A 21,521-nucleotide genomic window follows, 5' to 3' on the forward strand; every position below is an offset into this window, starting at 1 on the left:
CCCCTGCCCCCTGCACATTTTGCCTTTGCTGATTTTAACCTCTGTCCTTTCACTGCAATAAACCATAAATGTGAGCATCAGAGCTTTTTCGAGTTCTGTGAGTCCTTCCGGCAAATCATCAAACCCAAAGGTGGTCATAGGGACTCCCGACACAGAGGCCATGGATATTGTTTTATTAGGAGAAATAGTAGTTTTCCTTTACCTTCTCGAGTTCCACCACTCCTTGGGAAAATGAGGAACATGAGCTGATCGCTCACCTTGTGGAACCTGAAGCTCCCCTTAGCCCCAATCCCAGGGAAAACATCTCCTCCCCTGCCTTGCCCATCACCCTCCCACAAATTCTCAGCATATGCCCAGAGAGAAACAGAGCCCTTAGACATCTTTCATCCCTGCTCTTTTATCTCAGTTTCCCCCAGACGCGCTGGGAAGAACATGTGTGTTCAGTGCACAGTCACTCATGCAGCGGTCTTCCCCAGGAACCCCCTCCCCAGCCCCCTTCCCTCCTCTAGGCGGCAGAGCTGGGGGCTCTCACATGGCACTCTCGTTGCCTCCCCGTCCCCTGGACGCCCCCTTCTCTTGTGCCATGAGAGACTTGTAGGGCTTCCCCAGGCTGGGGAGGGTGAGTTCAGCTTCCTGCAGCTCCAGCTCCCGCTGAGACAAATGCTCAATGACTGCTGCTCCAATAGAGTCCCCCAGCACATTGGTCACGGTGCGAAGTCGATCACTGGAGGGGGCGGGGGCGGGGGGGAGGGAGAGACAAGCCACCATTAATCAAGGTTTGAAGAGCTCCACAGAGAAGAGGGTGCAGCAGCCAGGAGCTCCTTGTGCCTAAAAGTTGGGGTTCACATTCCAGTCTGACACAGGGTGGACCGAGCTCTGATATGCTCACATTTGTTATTAGCAAGGCAAGTCTCTTTTTAAAAAAAAATGTAAACGTCTGATATAGAAAATTAGGGGTTACGAGCTGAACAGCATACCGGATGAGGAAGGTAACCATTGTGAGTAAACAAGGCCAGACTGAAGACCAACTAAATGAGACTCAGATCCAGGGGACAGCTCCCAAGTGGGGACAAAAGTCCAGATTTTTATATGTAAACCTCCTATTTTTAAAAGGTGAGGGAATTCCCTGGCGGTCCAGTGGTTAGGACTCGGCGCTTTTACTGCCAAAGGTGCAGGTTCAATCCCTGGTCAGGGAACTATGATCCCTTGAGCCACACAGCATGGCCAAAAACAAATAAATAATTAATTAAAAAATTAAAGTTGAGAATTTGTTTTTAAATTTGCAAGCCAGCTCTGCCCCCAAGGATCACCTTTTTGGTGACTTCTACATAAAACAGGTACAGCAGGGCTTTTCTGGATATTGGGTAAAGACCCCATTGCTTACCTCCTCCCTGCCCTACTTCCCAAGGTTAACTCTATAGAATTTGGGATCCACATGGCTTGGGATATTCCCCCAGGCCACCTTTTCATTCTAAAATTCTAGAACTCTGTCCTTGCTGGAATAAGAGCCCATGTGTTGGGAGTGCTGCAGGGAGAGTGGTGGGTTCGAGGACAGATAGTACCAGAGTCTGAAGAGCACTTACAGGAACCAGTCCACAGCTATGATGAGCGTGATATCTTCAGTGGGCAGGCCGACCGAGGTGAGCACAATGACCATGGTGACCAGACCTGCCTGGGGGATGCCAGCAGCCCCAATGCTGGCTGCTGTAGCCGTGATACTGCACGTGGAGAGTGAACACAGCGAGGCAGGAGGAGGGAAGGGAGAGATGAGGCAGTGTCAGAAGAGACACGAAAGAAGGGAAGGGATCAGTTTCCCGGGGCATCTTAAATCAAATTCCCCAAAATAAAGAGCAAATCCAAAGCAACTTTCATTGAATGCCAATGCAGTTATGTTCCCTCGTCCTTTGTTGGGATCTGGTTAGACGTCCACCCAATGATAGAGGTTTTAAACAATTCATATTGCAGGTGCAAGAGTAAGGATTTAACCAGTTGCTTCTGGGGACTGGAACAGGGCAGAAGAATCAGCCTGGGCAGCAGCCGTAAAGCAGAAGCTTGAGTTCCCCATGTGCACATATGCTAGAAGTAGGTAGGTCAGTATAGACAGGTCCAGCTGCCAGGAACAGAACTCTGGAAGGTGGGCCAAATTTAGAGTCAAAAGAAGAAATTGTCTATGGTGCTGAGTGAATTTAAAAAATTAGACATTTACACATATAAGGTTTTGGAAAACTAAAAGGTAAAACACATAGAAAATGAAGAGACGGTGATCCACCATCAAGTAGAGGGTCAGACTGGATCGCAAGTAGGCTAGATTTTAGCTCCTGCATCAATTTGGATGTCTAGCATGGTGTGCTAAGAAGAATTATAAAACCACTGGGCTTGCCAGGAAAGGTGTTAGGGCCCTGAGGTTGACGCCCCTCCCCCGCCCCAGTGGCTTCTGAAGTCCTTTCCCAAATGCTATAGTCGTGAACATAGAGCTACTCAAGATGCTTAACACAGACGATATCTCTTACAGAACAGTGATTGAGCAAACATTTGGGCTCACGAACAGGGAGTGGACTTTGGGGTCCAGCAGATTTTATTCGTCAGCTGTACACCCTTGGACATAAACTCAGAGCCTATATTCCCTCATCTATAGAATGGCAGACATATACCTACCTTGAGGGGTTATTATGAGCAGTAAAATAGAACAGTGCTTTGGGAATAGGGCCCCAAGAAGGGTCATTATTACTATTATCCTAAGTGAGAGAGAATATCTCTTCTGAGTGCTGGCCCTGGCATAAACAGTGATCTGTGCATGCCCTTGGGAGGCAGGCATCATGCTCTCAATGGAATGGTAAGATCCAGCTAATTCCACCTGGATCCAATAATCCAACTCAAACTTTGTTTAGATTCAGTCCAAACTAGGAATCCCTAACCATCCAATCACAATCTTCCACTAAATTCTGAAGCAATTACCTGATGGGTCTCAAGCTGGCCATTGCCACCAAGCTCTTCACATAGATTATAAGCTAGAAGTGATGCTCAGTTCCCTGATCCATTTAAGAACACCCCTCAAAAGTCCTTAGCCTTTTTGATGACTTCTCTACTCCCCAGAATGTGAAAGTTCCCGTGAAAAGTGCTCACTGCAATGTTTGGGACCCTAAGCTAGACAAACAAACCAACCAAAACGTGTTCCTTTGAAATTATCTTCATGTCATCTTCACTGCATCCTTGGTTTCCCCTAGAAAAGGCTTCTCATACCACAGCCTTCTGTTGTAAAGGCAAGGAAGATTGTTTGAAGAAAGACTCAGAGGCCTCAGAGGTATAAGACTCAAAGATCTCTGGGTTGTGTGGTAACAAGGTAGCTGGGACTTCCTCTACCCATAGTAGAAGGGACTTCACATGGGCTCAACATCTCACAGGACCTCCAGATGCTATGAGCCATAGCGCCAGATTTAAGCTGTATCCCTGAATGTCCCTAAGCCATTGGGACCCAAGTTCAGCCTGTTTTCCTTATCTGCAGAGTGGTCTCTCAGAACCCCTATAAAAGAGAGAGCACTCCATCCTGCTGCTGACCCCAGTTACCAGTATTTCCAGCCAAGCCAGCTTTGTACTATACTGCATGACATTGTGGTACCTGCCTTGATTCACAATCCCTATGTAGCCAAGAGGGGCAGAGAGCTGTTAGGGAGGGTAGGATGCTCCATTAAAGAGCATGGGCACTGGAGTCCAGTTTCCCTGAGGTCATTAGCATTCTAGGTCTAAGGTCTAGGTCTAAGAGACATCAGAATGCCTTCATATGCTATAAAGAAAGGTCAAGTAGAGGCAGTGGAGTTGAAAATGCAAGTAAGCAATGGAATCGCTGACAGAGCGAGAAGATAGGAGGGATGAGATTTGGGGAACTGTAGAGGAATGAGTTTTGAATAGAGCGACAGATCCATGTTTAAACTGAGATCAGGGGAAAGAAAGCATGGATGGATGCATACCACAATAAATCCGAGTTGTGGGGGCAGAAAGTTGGGTCCATTCACACCCAGTAACCTCAGTGACACCCCTGAGGTATAAGGCAATATGATCTTTTACGCAGAAGAAAATTGGAGAATGGAGCTGGAAGATAAATAGAGTGAAGGTTTGGAGTGAGGGATGGATAATGGTGCCACCATGTACCTGGGTAGTTATCTACCCTGGATGCACAGCAGTATCACCTGGGCAGTTTTCACAAACATACCAATGCCTATACCCTACCCCCACCATAGCAAAGTCAGAGCCTCAGGGAGTAGGCGGTCTTGGGCAATGCTAACGTGTAGCCAAGACTTTGAATCACTGATATAAAGGGATTTCTGAGTGGAAATACACTTAGCTGATAAGGTAATGCGTCGTCTTGTAGTGGTCACTGCAGTAATCACCGCAGTGGGTAGATTTTTCTCTAGCTGGGTTCAGACACCTTGACATAGGAACAGATAAAGTGGTTGATTGAATCCCCAATGTTGAGGATTTGGAAAGACTAAGGGGTAAGGATGTCAAAGATGCTCTCAAGAAAATGAAAGAATGAAGAGCCATACTCTCTGGTCTGGAAGCTCAAGTGTGGTCCCTAGACCAGCAGCATCAGCATCACCTCTGAACTTGTTAGAAATGCAGAACCTCAAGCCCCAACCCGGACCCACTGAATCAGAATCTGCTTTTGAACAAGACTCCCAAGTGATTAGTATGCACAGAAAAGTTTGAGAGGCACTGAACTAAAACACATAAAGGGAAAGTGAAACCATAACGGAGGGAATGAGAGGAGTTGAAGAAGCAAAAATGTTCATGGAATTAAAGAAAATATGTAGGGGAAGTAAAGTAAGAGGGTGGAGAGATTGGAGACTGTGGCCATGATGCACATACTCGAGATGTCAGAGCAGGCTAAGCAGAGGCAAAGTCCAGGACATGGCCCCATGGGTAGGTGGCTGGAATTCCAAAGGTCAGCGAACTTTGAAAAGAAGATGATGGAAGAGTCACCTGTTTGGATGTTGAAATTATTTAGGGAGAGGCTAAGAAAATGGAAAGAAAAAGAAAGCTATACAGCATCAGCTGAGTTAGATAACCCTTCTCTGGATTCCCAAAACTCTTACGTTACCCATAATAAGCAGATAATCTTTTTTTTTAATTTGGCAAGGGCAGTAATGGAACTATGCATAGGACATCATGAGATGTCATTCAAAGAGCCCACGCCTGTAAAATATTTAACGCTGTGTATGACACATAGCAAGTGTTTTATAAATGTTGGCCATCATCGTCGTCTCCACTATCACCATCACCACCCTTATCACCCCCATCACTATCATCACCACTATCACCTCCGTAATCTACATCACCATCACCAACACCCTCATCATCATCATCATCATCCTCATCAGTGTGTCTTTTTCCTTCATTAGACTGGATCTTCCCTGAGTTCAGGAACCATGCCTTATTTTTTCCTGCATCCCTCAACACATCCCCCTTCTAACACCCAAAGGCTCCCTTTACTTCTTGCTGTGACTCCCTCCCCTCCAACACCCCCAGCCAAGCGAATGACTTCTTAGGTCTCAGCTGTTGGCAGGTCCCACCCAAGGCCAACTCACCTGATAGTTGTGATCTGACCCAGGTTGAGTTCGTAGTTGTTGACTTGAGCGATGAAGATGGCGGCCAGGGCCTCATAGAGGGCAGTGCCATCCATGTTGACGGTGGCCCCCACAGGCAGCACAAACCTGGTGATGCGGCGGTCCACACCCAGGCCCTCCTCCAGACAGCGGAAGGTGATGGGCAGTGTCGCAGAGCTGGGAGAGAGAACCCCAACGGCTGAGAATAAGTGGTGGCAATGGGCCAAGGGAGGGCTCCCCCTGAGAACACTGGAAGGCAAAGTGGGAGCTAGAGCAAGGGGAAGATGGCAGGTGTCTAACATTTCAGAGGCTGATGACTGTGCGTGGGGGAGGGGAACTCCTCATGACACAGAGAGCACACAGCAATGAGGTGCCCCAGGCTGAAGGTCTCTTGACCCACCTAAAGCCAATAGCTGAGGGCTACTTACTAGACACTAGTTCATGTCACCAGTTCACTCTAATTATCCACTCCCAGAAAGGAGGCAAAGGGCCTTCTGAGCTCCCACACCTCAGGGCTAAGAGAGGGGTATTACAGAAGACTCCTATTCCCCACTTCCCATGTTTATTCACGGAGTGACCTCAGCTACACTAACCTTCTAGGTCTCTCTCTCCCCACTTGGGATCAGCTGGTCCATAAAACATGTGCTCTGCCTGGTCAGCTCTGTATCATGCATCTGTATCCTGGACCCACAAAGGGGATCTTTGGGTGTCCATGCCTGTGGCAACCCGGTGAGTTTAATTCTGGGGTACTATAGCACCAATCCTCCTTGGCCACAGATCAAAAGGCACATTCTCCAATAGGTGTTACAAGCAATAAAAATGATACTTTTCTTCCATCTGGTTGGCTCTAGTGATACATCTCAGATTGTTTTGAATTTGATTGATGGTGGAGAGGGGAGCTCTTTATGAAAACCCTGAAACCATAAAAAAGAAGGAAGCCAAGGGAGCTCCCAGAGGCCATCTCAAGGGGGGATGAGACCCTATGAGGTAGAAGATGACTGAGATCATGAGGCATGTTGGACCCTTTGCAGCTGGTTCTCCCTCCATATTAAATAGAGAAACACATAGCCCTGGTGGTCCAGTGGCTAGGATTCCATGCTCCCGATGCAGGGGGCCTGGGTTCGACCCCTAGCCAGGGAATTGAATCCCACATGCCGCAACTAAAAAGATCCCGCATGCTACAACGACGATCCCACACGCGGCAACGAAGATCCTACATGCTGCAACTAAGATCCAGTGCAGCCAAATAAATAAATATTTTAAAAATAAAGAAATAAATAGAGAAACAGAAAAGGAGGGAAAGGGGTTAGGAGAGCCAGCCCAGGACAAAGATCAGTGCCCAGGTGTTGAGCCACCTGGAGACCTTCAAGAGCACCTGACATTACTATACAACCCAGATGAGGTTCTGTAGTGGCAGAGAGGGCAGGACTCCTAAGAGAGCCTGTGAAAGGCAAAGAGTGAACCTAGGAAGGGTACCAGTGGTGAGGAGCAAGGCCATACCTGGAAGACGTGCCCATGGCAGTGATGAGGGCCTGCAGTATTCCCCCAATGAAGGGGAAAGGATTCCGATGGGTGATGAGGAAGTAGATGAGAGGCAGGATGCCACCGGCATGAAGGAACAAACCCACGATGACGGTCAGGGTGTACATGCCCAGCTGACCCCCAAGGACGGCCATGTCTTCCATCTCTAGGATCTTGCCAGCAATCAGGAACAGGATGCCCACAGGTGCATACCTGGGCCAAGCCAGACACCTGTCAGGCCTCCCTCATGACCTCCCCTACAAGCCTGGAGCTAGCATCTCCCAGGCTTTGCCAACATAGACCCTGGAGCCAGGCAACACACACCATACAGCACCCTACTCCACTCCAACCTTCCCCACACAATAACAAATGGGGCTGGGTCCCACAAATAAATCCCACCTTTTCTTCCTGATTACCCACAGCTCGCCCAAAGAGAGCAGAAGAGTTCCTACAACTCCAACATATACATTCTTCTAAGGTCTCTCCTTCACCCACCCCCCAATTCAAGTCCCCCCAGATAATCACAGTCCTCAGGGCTTTTTCCCTAGACATTGCCCAGACACTCCCTATCTCTGGCCTTCTAACTTCCCTTATTCACTTCCCCCAACTCTTTGCTCTACATTTGTAACCTGTATGCCCCTATTCTCTTTCCTATAAGTACATATTCTCACTCATTCACCAGCCCTAAGTTATTTCACCTGGATTTCCCACAGACATCTTAAACAACCTGTCTTAAATATTATACAATATTCCTTATATGTGGAATGTAAAAAACAATTGTACAAATGAACCTATTTACAAAACAGAAATTGAGTCACAGCTGAAGAAAACAAACTTATGGATACCAAGGGGGAAAGGTGGGGGAGGGATAAATTGGGAGATTGGGATTGACATATACACACTACTATATATAAAATAGATAACTAAGAAGAACCTACTGTATAGCACAGGGAACTCTATTCAATCTTCTATAATGACCTATATGGAATAAAATCTGAAAAGGAGTGGATATATGTATGTATATATAACTGACTCACTTTGCTGTAGAGCAGAAGCTAACACAACATTGTAAATCAACTACACTCCAATAAAAAATTAATTATAAACAGCCTGTCTTATTAAATTACCTGTTCGTTCACTCAACAAATATCCATTGAGCACCTACTATGTTCCAGTCACATGGTCCCTGCCCTCATGGTGCTTACATCCTAATGGGTGAACTATGCAATACACAGAGAAATATGTCATTAAAAACTTCAGGTAGGGCTTCCCTGGTGGCGCAGTGGTTGAGAGTCCGCCTGCCAAGGCAGGGGACACGGGTTTGTGCCCCGGTCCGGGAAGATCCCACATGCCGCGGAGCGACTGGGCCCGTGAGCCATGGCCGCTGAGCCTGCGCATCTGGAGCCTGTGCTCCGCAACGGGAGAGGCCACAACAGTGAGAGGCCTGCGTACCGCAAAAAAAAAAAAAAAAAAACTTCAGGTGGTGATAACTACAAAAGAGAATCAGTGAGTGGGGCTGTAAGAATGAGTGGTCAGGGAGGGCTTCTCTGAAGAGGTGACATTTATGCTGATACCTGAATGATGAAAAGGAAACATGCATATTTGAGGGGAAAGCATTGCAGGCACAGTTCAAAGACTGTGAGATGGATGTGAGCCAGAAGTACTGGAGGAGCAGAAAGAAGACCAGTATAGCTGGAGCAGTGAGTGAAAAGAAGAGTAGAGAAGACAGATGAAGCAAGTTCATAGGGGGCTCACCTGTTTTCCACTCAAAACAGCCCATTGCTTAGTTTTGTGAGTTTCTGCCAGTGATGCCATAATTCACCCATCACCAGACTTCCTTTGTTATTTCTGTCTCTTTAGAAATTGAAGTCTACACTTGGTCATTGTCATGGGGGATGTACTGGAGGAGGTGAGGACCGCTTGGGGAGGCAGTGCAATAGCTTAGGTCAGAAATGATGAGACGCAAGCTGAGGTTGTGGGAATGAGGAGACAGGGGACTCCTCCAGCCACATCTGTATTCCCCAAGCTGGGCTCGAGGTTAGCCCTGGTGGGTGGTTGCTGACTTGTCTCCAACTCCAGACCTACCTCTGTGAATAACCTGTTAACTCCTTTCTCAAATCCCTCACCTCCATCCTTACTTTCTCACACTCTGCAAAATTCCTCAACTCTGGATCAACTGTACATGACTTCTTTCCTCCTATACTCGGCTACCTGGCAATATGGATATTTTCCCAAACGTGCCAAGGACATCACTATAGACTCATGGTGCCCAATTCAGTTGAGCTTTCAATATTCCTTTTCAATCTTCTTGCTAGTCCTTGATAAGCTTTCCCTCCCAATCCCCTCAGCTGCTTTTCCAAGCTCTCAACTTAGCCTCTAGCCCCCCACCCAACTTTCAAATTATTGGGGATGAGGTACAAAGTCTTCCCCAATTTGGGAAGACAGCCTCGTTAACATCTTCCACCACCACTCCCTAGGTAGGCTCCCACCTTCTTGAACTCCTTACCATTCTCCAAACAACTCAGGTTCTTTCGAGCTTTGCATGTTCTATGCCCTCTGCTTGAAGTGCCTCTCCTTTCTTCCTGTCCTGTTGGATTCCCACTCACCTTTCAAGACCCAACTAAGAGGTGGACGTCTCCATGACTTCCTCCTCACCTTCCCAGACAGAGTTCACTTCATATCCCTCATTGGCTGCTTACTTATCTATACTTTTTTAATGTCTCTTGACTCTAGAACCTTCCATCTTGTATTACATTTATCTAATATGTGCCTGTCTCCTCCAAGACTTTGAAAGCTCTTTGAGGACAAGGACTGAATTCAATGTATCTCTGTATTCCAGAGTTCAAAATAAAGTCAGCCTGGGAAAATGTCTGCTGAAAGAATGAAGGGATTTAAAGAATGAATGAATGAATGCATCAATTAAGGAATAATCAGTGAGCAGATAAATGAGTGAGAAAATGAGCAAATGAGACATGAATGATGGGTGAGTGAATGAATGAGTGGGTTAAGCAAATGGATGAATGAATGCAAGGAATATTTGATTGAGTGAATGAGAGAATAACAAATGTAGAGATGAACAAGTGAGTCAAAGAATGAGTCCAAATGAATAGATGACTTAGTGAGTAAATCAATCAATCAATCAAAGAATTAACTAATGCGTGGATGAGCTTGTGAATGAATTTATGAGTGAATGAATGAGTGACTTAACCAATGCAAAGAAAAATGAATAAATGAATGGGAAAATGAATGAACCAATTCATGGAAGAATGAAGATAAACAAATAAATGAATGGATAATTTGGCCAATCCATAGAAGAATGAGAAGATAGATAAATGATGGAGTGAATGAACAATGCACAGAAGCTTGAGTACAAATGAATAAATGAGTGAATAAATAGAGGAACAAGGGAGTGCATGAGTGAATAAATCATTGCACAAAGGTATGAATGAATGAGTAAGCGAATGAGTGAGGGTGTGAATTAACCAATGCATATATAAATGACTTTGGCCAAGTGGTCCCAACAACCGCTTCAGGAGCTGCCCCACAGCCTGACTTCCCAGCCCTGACAACACGCTTCTGTGTGCCACCACCACCACCCCGCCCTTGTCACAGCCCAGCACTCACCAGATAATGATGCCCACCAGCCTCATAATAGCCTCATTGAGGCTGTCGAAGAAATCCCGCAGGACTCGGCCCTTGTGTTTCATGCCACCGATGACCAGCCCAAAGGCCACTGAGAAGACCACAAGGCCCAGGGCGTTGATGCCATTGGCTGAGCCAGGCACAGGCACAGTCTCCTCAAAGCTCAGCACCTCCTGCAAGGTGCCTATGGCCCGTGTGACATTTTCCAAGAGGCTGCTTCCGTTCTCCATTGAGGATAAAGGAGGCATGGAGGTGCCCAGCTCAGATCCATTATCTGTCCTCACAATGGTCCTGGTTACCAACCTCGTGCTGTACTGCGTCTTAAACTGAAATAAGGAGATATTGGGCCATAGACCAATGCATAGTAAATTGAGTGCATAAACAGGTTAATGAGGGAGTGAACAACCAATGAATGGAAGAATGAGTATAGATTCTGCAATTTTCACAAGCTCCCTGGGCAATGCTCAGACAGGTTTTGGGGTCTGTCTCCTCAACTGTCTATGATCAGAAGCCTTGGTTCCTCCTCCATTACCATCCCCAGGCAGCCTTTGACCTAAGTCCTTCTCTCTAACCTTGCCTTGATCACCACACCAATAGAAAGCACATTCTTTCAGACTCTTCCAAAAGCCCCTGGGCAATGCTCTGTCAGGTCCTTCTTCCCATCCCTCACTCCTGGACCATTCACTCAGCAGCGAGCTCCCCCACCCCTCCAAACCTCCTTGATCAGACTATGTACTTCCCCCTGACCTGTTTGAAGCAGGCCTCCACAAGGTTGGGCGGAAACATATTTCTGCAGAAAAACATCAGATGAATGAACGTGGTTAGACCTTAGAAGAGAATCTAGACTGATAACAGTAATAATAATTGCAATGGCAACGATAATAATAGCAGCCAACATCTGAAAACTGATCTAAGTGCCTTACCTATGAGATCTGATCTAAACACCACAATAATCCTAAAAGTGAGTGTTATTGATGTCCCCATTTTACATACAAAGAAACCAAAGCACAAAGAACTTATGTAAGTTACCCAAAGCCACACAACTCCTAAGGGGTACAGATGGACCTCAAATTCAGGCCTGTCTGAGCCCTTTGGTACGACCCTATGCCACCTCAGGGACTTCAGTTCACACACAGTGATGTCTCCAAAAAAAAAAACACGGAAAGCTCCCCCCAAGTCAGTGACTAGGGTAGACCTATGACCAGCCTTGATTCTGACAGGCAAAATCTTGCTACTTTAAGAGAATCATTCACCTTCCAATGGATCTTGGGAACACCAGACAAATACCATTTGTCCTGAGCCCATGTCAAGATGCTGCAACTATAGCCTCCCTAGCCTACGGGTCAAAAGATCATACCCTAGGAGTAAGCTGCTCTCAGAGGATTTATGCAAGGCTCCAGGACAGAAAATAGGTACCAAAAAAACTAGGCCCAGCTTGGGTGTTGCATTTCCAGGCTGGATTAGCCTGTCCCCTTTGTCTCCCCTTGAGTATAGGTTGTTACATGTAGGGCTGGAATTCCCATCAAAATTAGAAAGGACGTCACCTGACCAGGTCCATGAAGGCATCAGCCGTGGGAACGGTCTCGATCCGGCCCTCTCGGTGCAGCCCCTCCTTGGAGCCCTTCCCAGGATGGATGATGGTGACCATGAGGATGCCGATGAAGACCGCGATGACAGTGGTCACCATGTAGTATACAGCTGCCCGCATCCCCATCCGCCCTGTTGCCTTGTTATCCAAGGACGCCATACCTGGAGGACAGGTGGTGCAGCCCGAGCAGCCCCATCCGCACCCCACCACCCACTCTCCCATCCATTTGCTCCACACTCCCCACACTGCTACAACCATTCCACCAAGCATCCCTCCCCCTTTGCCCCACCCCACATCGCCATCCTCCAACTCCCATTCTATGTTCCAAATACACCTTCCACTCCATCCTTTATCCCAAGCACCACTTCACTAACCTTCCCTCTATTCCAAGCCAGCATTTTCAACCCCCACTCCGTCCTCTATTCACCCCTATTTTGCACCATAAGCTCATCTGCATTGCTCTCTTCATCCTCCTCTCCACCCCAAAATCACACCTCCCTCCAACCCAGCTCACTATACACTATCTGTAGTAGATACTTTTGGTCCCCTATCAAGACACCCTTTATCATGCTGATACACCCATCCTTCCACGGCTGAGCCTGTTGGCTGCTAACAGCTCATGCTGCCCCCTTCTCTTGAGGGCTGCCCTCAGCAGAACAGGAGCTTACTCACCCACAAAGTCCCCATGGGAGACCTACAGCCAATGACTGATTGGTACAGGGATTCAAAAGGCCAGCTCCTTTGATTTAGACGGTGGCAGAGTTGTGGAGAATAATTCTGTAGTGTTGCACATTCTCCAGAGCTCCCCGTGGGATCAGGCTGAGAGGCCAACCTTCTTCTGAACCCACATTTCTACTTAGCTTCTTTCCCCATCCCATCCTGCTCACCTCACTTCCTCATAGGTTTCTCTTGAGAGCTACCCCTCAATAAATCACTTGTGCAAATAGCCCCTTCTCAGTCTCTGCTTCTAAGGAAACCCAACCCAAGAAATCATTCTCCCTTCCCTTTATCTTCGTACCCATCCCCAAATCTGGAGATTGGCAATCAACCACCCATGGGCCAAATCTGGCCCGCTGCCTGTTTTTGTAAATAAAGTTTTATTGGAACACTGCCATGCCCATTTGTTTACAAACTAATCTGCTTGCTGCTTTTGCACTACAACAGAATTGAAGGGTTGCAACAGAGACCACATGGTCCTTGAAGCTGAAAATGTTTTCTACCTGTCCCTTTACAGAAAAAGTTTGCCAACCCCTGCATAGGCCATCCATACTTCCACCCCCCCTCCACCCACCATCCTGTCTCCTGTATCTCAAACATCTTCATCCACGTCCCACCCCATTACCTTCCATGCCACATCCCAGCTACCTTCCCTGGTTGCCCCACAACAGCCTTTCTTTCATCTCTGGATGATACTAAGCCCCTCTCAGGCTGGTATTTTACCTCCAAGGAAAAGTACAGGAAAGCTACTGAGATAAGTATTGCAGGTCATCTGGGTTCTGGAACCCAGGTCTGATTGGGATCAGGGCTTTGGCCAAAGACTCAGAGCTACGTGCATGCTCCATGTTTGAGGTCCTGAGTTGGGGAGGTGGTCCCATGCTTGGAACAGCCGTGGCTCCAGGTTTGAGCTTGGACTCTGGGATGGGTCTTGGAGGCCAACACTGGCCTGGGCTCTCTCACCTGTGACCAGACTGGAGACAATGAGTGGCAGCACCAGCATCTGCAGCATCCTCATGAGAAGCTCTCCAGGGAAAGAGAAGTACTTGACCTGGCGATAGCTGAGCTGGTACGGGCGCAGGGCAAAGGCCAGGCTGACCCCTAGGGCCAAAATGAGGGGTCTGTAGGGTTGAATTTGGTCACTGAATCCTAAGCAGGGGCCATCCATCCATCCCAAGAAGGGCGTGTGTGTGGGTAGAGGTGAAAGAAAGAGAGAAACATTCTATGAGTGTGCGTGTTTGTGTATACATTGCGGAATGTATGAATTTATGTGTTATTATGTTGATATGTGTGTAAATGCGCACATTCATGTGTACATATGCACACATATGTGATAGTGTGTACTCACTTGTGCACATGTATCTGTACCTGTATATGAGGGTCCATGTATATGAGATGCACATGTTTTTCCTATGTGTGTATACAGGTATGACTTGTGTGTATATGTTACTGTTTTCAAGCATGGGGGTACACATGTATTCAAGCTCTTAAGTGTGCCATTGTGTGTGCAGAGGAATGCATGTGTGTGTGAACGTGTTTATAAGTTCTAGTATATGTGTGCAAGTGTGTGTTTACTTTTTTGCACCTGTATGTTTTGTGCATGCATAAAAACGTGTTCATGTTTGTGTGTGTTCGTATGCAGAAAATGTGCGTTTGTATGGTGTACACTTATGCCCGTATATACACATGCATATAGATGAGACGTTGTGTGTACCCACAGATGTGTTTGCAAGAATGTATACCTATTTGTGTGAGCGCGTCCTGGGGAGGGGGAATGGTGGACGTGTGCACCTGTGCAGGTGAGAAGTAAGTGGAGGGAAGAAATATGCCGTGCGGGGAACTTCCCTCAAGTCCTCGCCCTCCAGGGGCAGAGCCCGCCCCTCCCAGACGACTCACCAATGACCACGGCGCTGACGGTCAGTAAGATGAAGGCGTTCCGGCGCAGGAAGCGCAGCACGTGCTCGCGCGTCATGGTCTGCAGGCGCAAGCGCGTTCTCAGCGCTCTCTGCTGCAGGCTGTCCAGCAGCCGCTGCAGCAAGCCCGCCCGGCCCAGCCGCTGGCCACTCTCCCGCAGAAACAAGCTGTTGCCATGGCTGCTCATCGTCTACCTGCGGGGTACAAAGGGACCCGGGCCTGGTGAGGGGCCGGACAGAAGGTGGATGTGGGAAGAGGGGAAAGGTGGAAGAAGCTGGTGATGAACTCAGAGAGAGTCCAAAGAGCAGGGGAGGGGCGGCGTCGGTCTGTCGGGATGTGCCTGCTCTGGGGCACCTGAGAACACTGCCAGGAGTTCAAGGGTCATGTCCTGGCAGAAAAAGATCAAGGTCTCCAGAATCACTCCCAGGCATGGCTGGGAAGAGACAGAGGAGTAGGTCACAATATAATGGACGTTTTTGCCATTCTCTAACTCCAGACCCCTCCTTATCTCACGAGATCATCACAAGTAATTGAGAGCTGACGCAGCTCACAAACCAGACTAACAAACCTTCGCTGAGCATCAGCTTCACTCAGAGCCTTAAACAAGGCCCTCTGTGGTTAGCCCCCCAAGTTAATACAGCTTGGCGTCTAGCCTGGAGATGCCACCAAATGGGCTTTCCACAACGACAGAATCAGCAGGTGTCCGGCAAACAGTGCGTGCCCAATAAATGCAGCTGCTCTGTGTGAATGCCCAAGTGAGCAACAGGGAGAGGGAGAGTCCCATGGGATGGAAATGGGGATCATTCTTGATCCCAGCACCTCCTCAGGATCCTTTTTTTTTTTTTTTTTTGCGGCACGCGGGCCTCTCACTGCTGTGGCCTCTCCCGTTGCGGAGCACAGGCTCCGGACGCGCAGGCTCAGCGGCCATGGCTCACGGGCCCAGCCGCTCCGCGGCATGTGGGATCTTCCCAGACCAGGACACGAACCCATGTCCCCTGCATTGGCAGGCGGACTCTCAACCACTGCGCCACCAGGGAAGCCCCTCAGGATCCATTTTTGAAGAAAAATGTGATGTTCAGAGTCACTCTGGGGTGCCAGGCCCTGTTTCCCAAACTTCAGACTCTTTACATTCAGCCATATCCGTGTCATCTTATTTACCTAAATAATTGTAATCCAAACTGGGAACTTTAGATCATTACTTGAAATGCTTATTATATCTTAATACACGTTAAATAAAATGCATATAAGAAATAAAACTTGCCTATCCTTTTACCAGCTAAACACCTTCCATGTATAGGGCAGCTTGGAAATTGTGAGGAACATTTGCCTTCATGAGTCTGAGGAAAATTTGCCTTCATGGCCCTTTCCTCCATTAAGATATATATTAAAATTATATTTGGTATAATGTGGTATGCCAAATTGGTATAAAAAGGAATGTATTATTTTGGAACTAGATCAAGGGGATTGTTGTACAATGTTGCAAATGAACTGAATGCCACTGAATGCCACTTGAAAATGGTTGGTTTTCTGTTGTGTAAATTTCACCCCCATTTTTTAGATGAGAACAGTAATATTACATATTAAAACGTTTTCTTTGACTTGAAAGTTAAATTCTTTATTCTGATTTCAAAAGAAGCGAAAACGTTTGCATGGGTGTCCCTAAAAGTCTCGTGGGCCCTGGGCACCTCCTATTGCAGAAAGATAAGCAGGCTTACCTATACTGATCTCACAGCAAAAAGTGGCAGCACCCCTCTTGTAGGCATACTGGCAATTCTGTTATCCCTATAGATTCATCCCCAGGCAAAAGGCTGACCACTACAGTTGGCATTGCCCGGGCTCCCTTGCGCTTTCAGTCTGGCCAGTGGAAAACAGCAGGAGAATGGAAGGTGGGAGGAGATGTAGGTGGAGCATTCTCTCAGCTCCCCCTGCCAGGCCCCTGTTTGGCATTGACTGTATTCCTCTACCTAAGGCCACAGCTCCCACTGAACAATCCTCTGCAGCTCTTGGCCACGTGGACAACTTCTTTGGAAAAATGACTATTTAGTTCCTCTGCCTATTTTTCAATCAGATTGTTGATGATTTTTGTTATTGAGTTGTATGAGATCTTTATATATTTTGGATATTAACCCCTTATCCAATATATGGTCTGCAAAATTGTTCTCCCATTCTGTAGGTTGCCTTTTCATTTTGTTGTTTCTTTTGCTGTGCAGAAGTTTTTAAGTTTGATGTAGTCACACTTGATTTTTGCTTCTGTTGTTTGTGCTTTTGGTGTCATATCAAAAAAAAAAAAAAGAAAAATCAGTGCTATGACCAAAGTTGAGCAGCTTCTACCTTACATTTTCCTCTAGCAGTTTTACAATGTCAGGCCTTATGTTTATGACTTGTATCCACTTCAAGTTAATTTTTGTGAGTGGTGTAAGATAGGGGTCTGATTTCAATATTCTTCGTCTGTGTATCCAGCTGAGATCCAAACTAGTCACAAAAAACTCCAGAGCTAGTTTTGTCTATTTCCTATCTCTCCCTTACAAAACATGGTACAGAGCAGAGATGTACAAGCCATAGTCCAAGGACCAATTCTGGCCCGCTGCTTGTTTTTGTAAGTAAAGTTTTATAGGCACATAGCCATACTCATTCTTTATGTACCGTCTACGGCTACTTTTGTGCTACAAGTGCTGAGCTGAGCTGTCGGAACAGAGATTTTATGGGTCTCCATACAATTTCTCTGGCCCTTTACTGAAAAATTTTGGAGATCCCTGGCCTAGAGGAAGAGCGTACATGAGCTCTTTGTTTCAAATCCCACTCCACCTTTCAGGAACTGGTCACTTTCTGTGTGGCTTTGATGGCCCAATTCACGCGACACTTAGAACAGCACCTAGTGAGCATGAAGTAGATGACAACCAAGGTTAAGAAAAAGCAGAAATCCAACAGACACATGACTGAGGACTGAGAAAAATGCTGACAAGGGAGAGGGTCTTCCCATCAACATTGCTCAGTCCTGACTGCATTACTTGCTAAGCAATGCTTAACTTGAACTTGTTTTCCCAGGACCTTGGCCTCCACTTGGCCCCTTCTCAGTCTCTCTTGGACCCCAGGGGGCCTTCTCCCCTCACCCTGGGTTCTCTCTTTTCTAGTCTCTCTTGGTCCTAAGCCTTCTCTTGGCCCTGTTTCTTAGGCTTCCTACTCAGGAAACGGCCCTTCTAGTGTTCCAGGACCTTCAGGGATTCAAGGACGGGTCCCCCACCCGGTTCTCACAACCTCCAGACTCTTAGATGTGATGAGAGGGGCATCTCTCAGAGCCAGGGGCAAAAAGGAAGGAACTCCTACATTCTAAAGCAGAAGCAACCTACAGTGGGCAAACAAGGATGCTTTCCATACGTTTTATCTCAATACTCTGCTAGCCTGAGGAGTGAGTGAAGGGAGGGAAAGACAAGGAGGAAACCACATACATCACACACCACATACACACACTTGAACACACAACCTCACACACCTGTTGTGTACAACGGACATATACACAACTGCACAGACACACAGTTTCACACACACAGAACTGTTCAACATACAACCCACACACTTTCAGAAAGGCAACTCCAAGTATTATGCTAAGTGAAATAAGTCAGACAGAGAAAGACAAACACTGTATGATATCACTTATACGTAGGATCTAGAAAATACAACAAACTAGTGAATATAACAAAAAAGAAACAAACTCACAGGTATAGAGGACAAACTAGTGGCTGCCAGTGGGGAGAGGGAAGGGGTGAGGGGCAACTTAGGGGTAGGGGGTTAAGAGGTACAAACTGTTATGTATAAAATAAGCTATATTGCTATAATATATAAGCTATAAGAATATATTGTACAACACAGGGGATACAGCCAATATTTTATAATAACCATAAATGGAGTACAGCCTTTAAAAACTGTGAATCACTATGTTGCACACCTGTAACTTATATAATATTGTACATCAACTATACTTCAATTTTAAAAAAAAAGAAATGCAACTCCATTCATGCAGCATCAGTCATACAATTCCTACACACACAAACACACACACACCTGACACATTCATGAATGCCGTCAGACACAAAACCCCACACCCCTCCTCAGACACACAACCCCATACATACACACCTTCACGTCCTTGCACAACACCCCTTGTAAATGAAACTCCATATGGCATTTGCAGAAATGCCATTCCTACACACACGCACAACTTGGGACACAAAACTTCAGACACCCAAATTCCTTCCTACATTTAAGCATTCAGGCCCACCCACCTCTTTGGGAAGGCAACCCTACTCATAAATTCAGTCTCTCACACACACACAAACACACACACCATCACCACCCCACACACAACTTCGGACCCAGCCCCCCGCCCCCCGCAGCGATGGCCAAAGTCTGTCACAACCAGGTCCCTCCGGAGTTGGAGGAATTAGCCCCAGATAGGGAAGGGAACCAAGCCCTGGAAAGGGACCAGGCATCAGGCGGAGATGGAAACCTGACCACCAGTAGAGGCCAGGGATAGAGGGACAGGATGAGAAGGGAGACGGGCAGGGAGAATCTGGGGTAACTAAGGCGATAGGAAACTGATCAGGGCTACGGGGAGATGAGCGGAGGCTACGACTCTAAGAGTCAGGGAGCAGCTGAGACAAAGAGCAGCCGAGAGATGGGAACGTGGGCGCAGGGGGCGCCCCACCCGCCCGACCCCAGGGTAGGCCAAGCCGGCCTCGGATCCCGCCTGCCCCGAACCTCAGAGCCCCCGCCCTCGAGGAGCCGTGGTGTTCCCACTCACCAGGGCCAGGAGCTGCGGGGGCGGCCTGCCCGCGTGTCCGCCTACGCGCTGCGCCGGGAGGCAGAAGCCGGAGCCCAGAGAAGCGCCCGGCCAGGGCAGGGGGGAACCGCCAGAGACCGCGCAGCGCCGGCTCCAGGACCAAAAGGCCAAGGTACCCGCGCTGAGCCGCGACGCGCTGTGCAGCGAGTGGGATCGGCGCCAGCCCTGCGTTCACGTGGGTGTGGGGGCCCCGGGTCGCTGGAGGTGGGGGGCGGGGGCGGGATCCCCTCCGGGATGCCCCCAGCCTCCCCCGCGCCCAGCCCTGGCTCAGCTGCAGCTTGGGAGAAAGGGCGCTGCCTGTTTGGGGAGGGAGGGGATCCTGGGGTAGGCGGGGTGGTTGGCCTCTCTCTCGTCTAGCCCCCGCCCCCCAGCCCAGAGCCGCGCCTCCGAGCCCCAGCCTCCCGCCGCCTCCTGAGCCCTCCCGAGGCCAGAACATCCCTGGAGAGCGCGGGGACCAGGCCCTGGCACCACTGGGCCCAAGCCCGCATCCTCAGCGGAGGTCTGGGGATGGCGCGGGCGTAAGCGTCCGAGTGAGCGCAGCCTCTGCGTGGGCTCGGCTGCCCCTCTTCTCCCTCGGGGCGCACATTCCATCCTTGGCCACTTGGCCGCTGTGTGAGCTTGAGCCAGCCCCTCTCCCTCTCTGTGCCTGGTCTCCTCGTTTAAACAACGGAGATGACTCAGCCGACCCCACAGAAAATTAAAGCTGAGAAAATTGAAGTGCGTGAGCATGGAAATCCTCCCTGCAGCGTGAAGCACTGTGCAAGTGGGAGGCAAATCACTGCTGTTAGTATTGTAATTAATATTATTCTTTGCACTCTTTAGGATACACCGGGCAATGTTGATTTTGCTTTTCTTCCCAAATGGCACTGACTTGGCTGTTTCCAATATCTCCTACCTCTCCTGAAAAGTAATTGCTATGTTTAAGAGCTGAGCACAGAGCACGGCATGTGATAAAAACCCAATACATGTTTGCTACTATTATTGTTATTGAGCAGTTGTTGACGGCAACTTCCTAGTCTAGGCAGGCTCTTTTACTCATATTTAATCTACCCACCCCTATGCAGTAGATATCATTACCCTCATTTGCAGATGATGACACAGGCTCTCAGAGAGGTTCAGTAACTTGACCAAGGTCACACAGCCGGGGAGCAGTCACCCCAATTCCAATTCTTTGTGCGTACAGCCCCCACTCTCCTTCTTGACACAATACCTTCTAGATAAGCAGTTCTCAAACTTAGCTGTACCTTAGAATCACCAGGGGAGCCTTTAAAAATTCTGATACTCAGGTGGCATCCCAGACCAATCTCGTCAGCTTCCCTGGGCGAGGGGCTCAGGCATATTTTAATGCTCCTCAAATGATTTCAATGTCTGGCTGAAGTCGAACCCCTGCCCTAGATGTCAGGTTCTCCTGGGCCACACCTGCAACTCCTCCCTGAAACCTTCACACTCCCTCTCTTTCAGTCACCAGCTGTGCACAGATGATTCTGCATCCTTTTCTGAGCCTTGAGCTGCCCCTGAGGTCCTGGTTCATACAGTTATTCACTCCACACATATTTATCGTTCATCCACCCACTATGCTTCAAGCTGTGCTAGAGGCTGGAAGACAGAGCACCCCTTGCTCTTTCACACAAAATAAGAAGAAGAAACATCAGTGGTTCTCAAACTATTGGGTCTTGAAACCACTTTACACTCTTAAAATTAAGGA

General features: G+C 48.0%; 1 protein-coding gene across 5 annotated transcripts; it reads right to left on the reverse strand.

Annotated features, from left to right (window-relative positions):
- Window positions 1-379: 379 nt before the first annotated feature.
- On the reverse strand, window positions 380-20,110 carry SLC1A6 (solute carrier family 1 member 6). Of its 5 annotated transcripts, none has more exons than XM_027086035.1 (10): window positions 19,778-19,928; window positions 14,962-15,169; window positions 14,029-14,166; window positions 12,308-12,512; window positions 11,511-11,553; window positions 10,746-11,089; window positions 7,101-7,334; window positions 5,583-5,777; window positions 1,584-1,718; window positions 380-724 (listed from the first exon to the last, which is right to left on the reverse strand). In XM_027086035.1, exons 2-10 carry the CDS (start codon window positions 15,164-15,166, stop codon window positions 529-531), a joined length of 1,695 nt encoding a protein of 564 aa, XP_026941836.1. In that variant the 5' UTR covers window positions 15,167-15,169; window positions 19,778-19,928; the 3' UTR covers window positions 380-528. The 5 variants fall into 5 exon arrangements, with proteins under 5 accessions (XP_026941836.1, XP_026941837.1, XP_026941838.1 ...); XM_027086036.1 differs by having other exon boundaries at window positions 381-724; window positions 14,962-15,173; window positions 19,778-20,110; XM_027086037.1 differs by lacking the exon at window positions 19,778-19,928 and having other exon boundaries at window positions 453-724; window positions 10,746-11,023; window positions 11,063-11,089; window positions 14,962-15,144.
- Window positions 20,111-21,521: the final 1,411 nt, after the last annotated feature.

This window comes from Aethalodelphis obliquidens, unplaced genomic scaffold (assembly GCF_003676395.1).
Source record: "Aethalodelphis obliquidens isolate GAN/ISIS:26980383/991018 unplaced genomic scaffold, ASM367639v1 scaffold53, whole genome shotgun sequence".
NCBI classification, from domain to species: Eukaryota; Metazoa; Chordata; class Mammalia; order Artiodactyla; family Delphinidae; genus Aethalodelphis; species Aethalodelphis obliquidens.

Excerpts from the sequence above, each read along its gene's own strand:
- SLC1A6 (XM_027086035.1), bottom strand. The coding sequence starts at position 15,166 with ATGAGCAGCCATGGCAACAGCTTGTTTCTGCGGGAGAGTGGCCAGCGG. Across the intron at positions 7,335-10,745 it reads CTGGTGGGCATCATTATCTG|GTATGCACCTGTGGGCATCC; the intron begins GTGAGTGCTGGG and ends GGCTTGGCCCAG. Across the intron at positions 1,719-5,582 it reads GGTCAGATCACAACTATCAG|TATCACGGCTACAGCAGCCA; the intron begins GTGAGTTGGCCT and ends CTCCACGTGCAG.